Below are 4,872 nucleotides of genomic sequence, written 5' to 3' on the forward strand. Positions count from 1 at the left end.
GTGTCTCGACCCTGCCGCCGAGCCCTGAAGAGGTTAATGCGGTGACGGAGGCCGGCACCTGCCCCTCGCTGGCCTCCTGGGCCGCGGCGCGCAACCCCTGGCCCCCGCCCCCTCGCCTGCCCCTGCCCCGGCTGCACGGCCGACTCCTAATCAATTAGCCCATTAACGAGCCCTTCGAGGAGTTAAGTAGGGAGAGTTCTGCCACGGGCAGGGCCGCAGTCGGTAACTCACCGCGGCTAATGATATTATAAGCGCTTTACTTAATAACCCGGGCGCGGCGCGGGCGAGGAAGGGACTGCACCGTCATGGTGCAGCTTCTGGACATTTGTGGGGACTGATTCCAGAGTCTCCACTCACCCTTGGCTGCACTTGGGGGGCCCCCTAAAGACAGGGTTCCCGGAATCTCTTGGCCAAGAGGTCCGGAGGCCACAGCTTGAGGGGATGGGGTTGCCTGAGCACTTCAGGCCTTGCCTCACTTCAGTTTCCAGGAAGCTTGTGCAGACGACTGTGGCCCCAAACCGCTTTGCTTGGCTGGGCTAATTCTAGCTCAGGTAACAGCTGGTCTAGGAATTAAAGGGGCGAGAGCCAGGGCACAGAAGGGGGCTATGAGAACATAAAGAGAATCACTATTTACTGCGCCCCACGGTGTGCCAGGCTCGGTGCTGGGTAGTTTGACCTCACAACAGCCTCTGCGAGGGAGGCACTGCTTCCTCCAATTTTAGGAATAAAGAAACCGAGGCTCAGAATTTCCAAATATCTTCCCCAAGATCACCCAGCCGAGATTTGAGTCGACTCTGCCCAATTCTAACACTGAGTCCTGTCACCAGCTCCTTCTCTTCTTCCTGGGAGCAAAGCATCTATTCCTGCAGCAGTGCTGAAACCTTCAATATTTACAAAACAAAAGCAAAAACACGGATTCGCTTAAAACACGGGCGGTGGGCTACCCCACCAGGTTTATGGAGTACCTACTATGCGCTGCTAGTGCTTCGAGGCTTTCCATCCCTACCTGAGGCAATCCGAGAAGTTATTTTCGACTACGAGGGCAGAGAGCCTTTAATCGGTATCAGAGTTGTGCAAGTTCACGCAGTGTGTAAATAGTTATGCCGGGATTTGAACCCAGATCTCAACTAGAGGTCTTAGGACTTCTTCCCACCCACAAAAGATCCTGTAGTTCCGTAGGACCTGTGACAGGGATGAGGTCTACAGACGGGGAAGGGGACTGTCTGCCCCAAGGGCTACTGGCCATGCTGGAGAGAATGAGCGTACTCCTGCAGACACCTGCTCCTAACCCACCTCACCCCCGCGCAGGGCGCCAAGGTCCCGGGAGTGCCGGCTCGGCCCGCCCACTGGGGCTAGAAGGGGTGGAGGGCTGGGGGAGGATCGTGGAGCAGCCTGTACAAGCCCCTGGGAGGCGTCGAGCCACTCAAGCTCCGAGTTCCGCACCGCCCCTGCCTCTGGAGAGAGGGGTCTAAGGGGTTCAAGGGGTCGGAGTCGCCGCAGCCGTCAGGAACTTGGGCTAGAATCTACGCTGCTTTCAGCCCTGGCTGCCCCTGGTTAGATGCCGCTGATGCCCGCCCGGCCCTCGGCACGCTCTGGGGGCGCACCGGCGCTGTATGCCTGGCCGGAGCGTTTTGAAATTTTCCGGGGCCTCTCGGCGGCGCTGCGATTGGCCGCGTTCGGGTAACCTCTATGCAAATGAGGCCGCGCCGCCTCCGCGCCGCCGGAGACCCGGCGAGCTCGCGGGCGAGGAAGGGGTATTTGCACCGGGGCTGGGCGGGCGCACCCAGAGCCGGGCGGGCAGGAACCCCCGCGCAGCCGTCCGGTGCCCTCGCGTCCCTCGCGCGGAAGGGACGCCTCACCAGCCTCGGCGCCCCCTCCCCCTAGATTCCCTCCCCGCCCCTCCCCGCAGCCTGCCTGCTGCACCACCTTCCACCCAGATCACCCAGATCGTCTCTAAAGGGAGTTCTTGGTTTCCTCCAATTTCTTATGAACCCAGGATGGGCAGCAAAGAAGATGCGGGCAAGGGTTGTCCGGCGGCCAGTGGCGTCTCCAGCTTCACCATCCAGTCCATCCTGGGCGGGGGCCCCTCGGAGGCACCGCGGGAGCCCGTCGGCTGGCCAGCAAGGAAGCGCAGCCTATCCGTGTCCTCGGAGGAGGAGGAGCCGGACGACGGCTGGAAGGCGCCCGCCTGCTTCTGCCCAGACCCGCACGGCCCTAAGGAGCAGGGCCCCAAGCACCATCCCCCCATCCCTTTTCCTTGCCTGGGTAAGGATCGTACGTCGCCAGTGTGGCAGCCAGCAAGCGCGAGGGGAGGGAGGCTGAGCGCCCCGCCAAGACTCCCGCGCCGGGCCCCCTCTGGCCAGAGCTGCGGCAGCCTGGGGTTCGGGACCTCGAGGAGAGGGGCGCGCACTGTGGTGCCTCCTCCGCCCGGTGGGCCCTCGGGAGGAGGCGAACACAAACCAGTGTGGGCTTGGGCTTCTTGGGGAAGGTTGAGTTGTTAAAGAGAGTGGACCACCGCGAGAGGGACACGCGGCCGGCCGTACACTCGGCTGTCCTCAATCACTTTGCACATCTGGTGCTTTCTTTCCGGACACGAGGTGGAGATCTGCAAGTCAGGTCTGGGCAGTCTGTCTCTACCGTAATCTCTTTCTGCGTCTTCTTCCTCACTCGCTCCGTATCTCTGCCTTTCTCTCTCTCTCTCCTCCTTGGAATGATTAGCACTCCAAGATGATTGACAATGGTGCGTTTCAGAGACGGTTCCTCTTTACAACGTTTGACGAAGGGGAGCCCTGCGTTAGTCCTTAGCGTGATTTCCAAACAAATGGCCTGTGAAATGATGCCACCCTATAAAGCTCGAGGAACTCTTCCAGCTCAGTTACTACAAGGCAAATTCGCCTTTTAAAACCGTGTTAATGTTTCCCCCTCCACTCCAGACCTCCTCTCCCTGTTGCCCCTGGCCCGTTCATAAAGGTGGGAGCACAGAGACCCCATACTCCAAGTAGCTGGGTCTTTCTCTTGTCGCTTTTAAGGGACAGGGTGCTGGGTTTGGGGAGCCAGTGAGGGATAAGAGGAGGGGATTGGTAAGGTGGGACCAAGGCGGCAGGCGCTTGCCAACTGCATGGTCCCAGGGAGAGCTGGCGGTCTCCGAGGCTCCCCAACCAACTCCATGGCCTTCTTGTCTGCTCTCGCTTCTCAGGTACACCCAAGGGCAGCGGAGGCTCGGGCCCGGGCGGCTCGGAGCGCACGTCTTTCCTCTCTCCTTCGCACTCGGACTTTAAAGAAGAGAAAGAGAGGCTCCTGCCCGCAGGCTCGCCCTCACCGGGGTCCGAGCGGCCGCGGGACGGCGGCGTCGAGCGGCAGGCTGGCGCGGCCAAGAAGAAGACGCGCACAGTCTTTTCGCGCAGCCAGGTGTACCAGCTCGAGTCCACCTTCGATATGAAGCGCTACCTGAGCAGCTCGGAGCGCGCCTGCCTCGCCTCTAGCCTGCAGCTCACGGAGACCCAGGTCAAGACTTGGTTCCAGAACCGCCGCAACAAGTGGAAGCGGCAGCTCTCGGCCGAGCTGGAGGCGGCCAACATGGCGCACGCGTCGGCGCAGACTCTGGTGGGCATGCCGCTGGTGTTCCGGGACAGCTCGCTGCTGCGCGTGCCGGTGCCACGCTCGCTCGCCTTTCCCGCGCCGCTCTACTACCCGGGCAGCAACCTCTCGGCCTTACCTCTCTACAACCTCTACAACAAGCTCGACTACTGACCCGCCCGCCTCCCCGCGCCGCCAGCCTGCGCCCCGGGCCGCCTCCAGCTGCCCGCAGAGCCGGGCGCGGACTGCACTGTAAGCAGGGCTCCGGAGCAAGGCGGCATGTTTCCAGAAATACGAAGAAATACACTATGTGTATTCATTAGCTCTTATTTATGGCCTCTGCCCTACTTTTTGTTTTGATTGTTTCGGGTATTTATCGGCATTCCCTAAGTCAGAGAGCCTGCTTTCTACCTAGACCCAACCAGTACGCTTTGAAAACCATTCGGAGTGGGATGTTCTCGGGTGGTGTTGGGAAAGGGAGTTTTGGCCAGACAGCCTCTGGTTGGTAGGAAAAAAAAAAATCAGGAAAACACCTACAAAACCAGGTACACTCCTCCCCCATATATACACCTATATATATGTACATGCATACACGCTCGGCCAAGCCAGGTCCTCAGAGGCTTTGGACAATTACCTAATTGCTTCTTTTCGTTTCCCTCATCCCGAGGATGGGTAGGGACGAAAAGAGGAGAGTTCAGATCTGTAAATATTTTTAAAGAGAAAAAAATAAAACATTTTAAACATCTTTGCTAACTTTGGTGGGATTAATTGCCCGGCATGATAACGCACGGAAGGTTTTCAGGTTTTTCGGTGGAAAGACTTGCATGCGTCTCTCTGCAGAAGTCTGGCTCGCGCCACGTGGAGGGTGGGACTGGGGTCAGGGGTTAAAGATCGGGACCTTGGCGCCGCCCAGACTGCACGTGGCTGGAGCTGCCCGCCCACTCTCCCTCCTTCGCCCAGAATCGACGCGCCGGCTGGGGTGCACTCCGGCTGGAATCCAGCTCCTGAGCCCGCACGGAGAAAGACAAAGACAGGGAGGCAGGCCTCGCCACTTAAGCGATTGCCTTCCGGGAATGAGCGAGCCGGGTGCCCAGCGGCATATTCCCAGCACTGGGCTTGCCTTGAGCTTGGCCACAGCAGGTCACGCTACGACGTCCCCTGTGCCGCGCACTTCCTCTCCAGGGGTATAAAGCAGGCGATGGCGCTGCTTGTACCTGGTAAAGCCTCCACTTAGCTCGCCGCGAGTTTGGTGCTACGAGCTTGTCGCTGCGCCCAGCTACCCCGCCGGTGGCGGAG

The 4,872-nt window shown here is 59.9% G+C and overlaps 1 protein-coding gene across 1 annotated transcript in view; it reads left to right on the forward strand.

Moving 5' to 3' along the window:
- Positions 1-4,321, forward strand: part of HMX2 (H6 family homeobox 2) — an 8,180-nt gene extending 3,859 nt beyond the window's left edge. Inside the window, exons 2-3 of the mRNA XM_050803150.1 lie at positions 1,997-2,265; positions 3,197-4,321. Of these exons, the coding sequence (XP_050659107.1) occupies positions 1,998-2,265; positions 3,197-3,750 (822 nt within the window). The 5' untranslated portion in view covers position 1,997 and the 3' untranslated portion in view covers positions 3,751-4,321. The remainder of the gene's footprint in view (positions 1-1,996; positions 2,266-3,196) is intronic.
- The last annotated feature ends 551 nt before the right edge of the window (positions 4,322-4,872 follow it).

Source organism: Macaca thibetana, chromosome 9 (genome assembly GCF_024542745.1).
Source record: "Macaca thibetana thibetana isolate TM-01 chromosome 9, ASM2454274v1, whole genome shotgun sequence".
NCBI lineage: Eukaryota > Metazoa > Chordata > Mammalia > Primates > Cercopithecidae > Macaca > Macaca thibetana.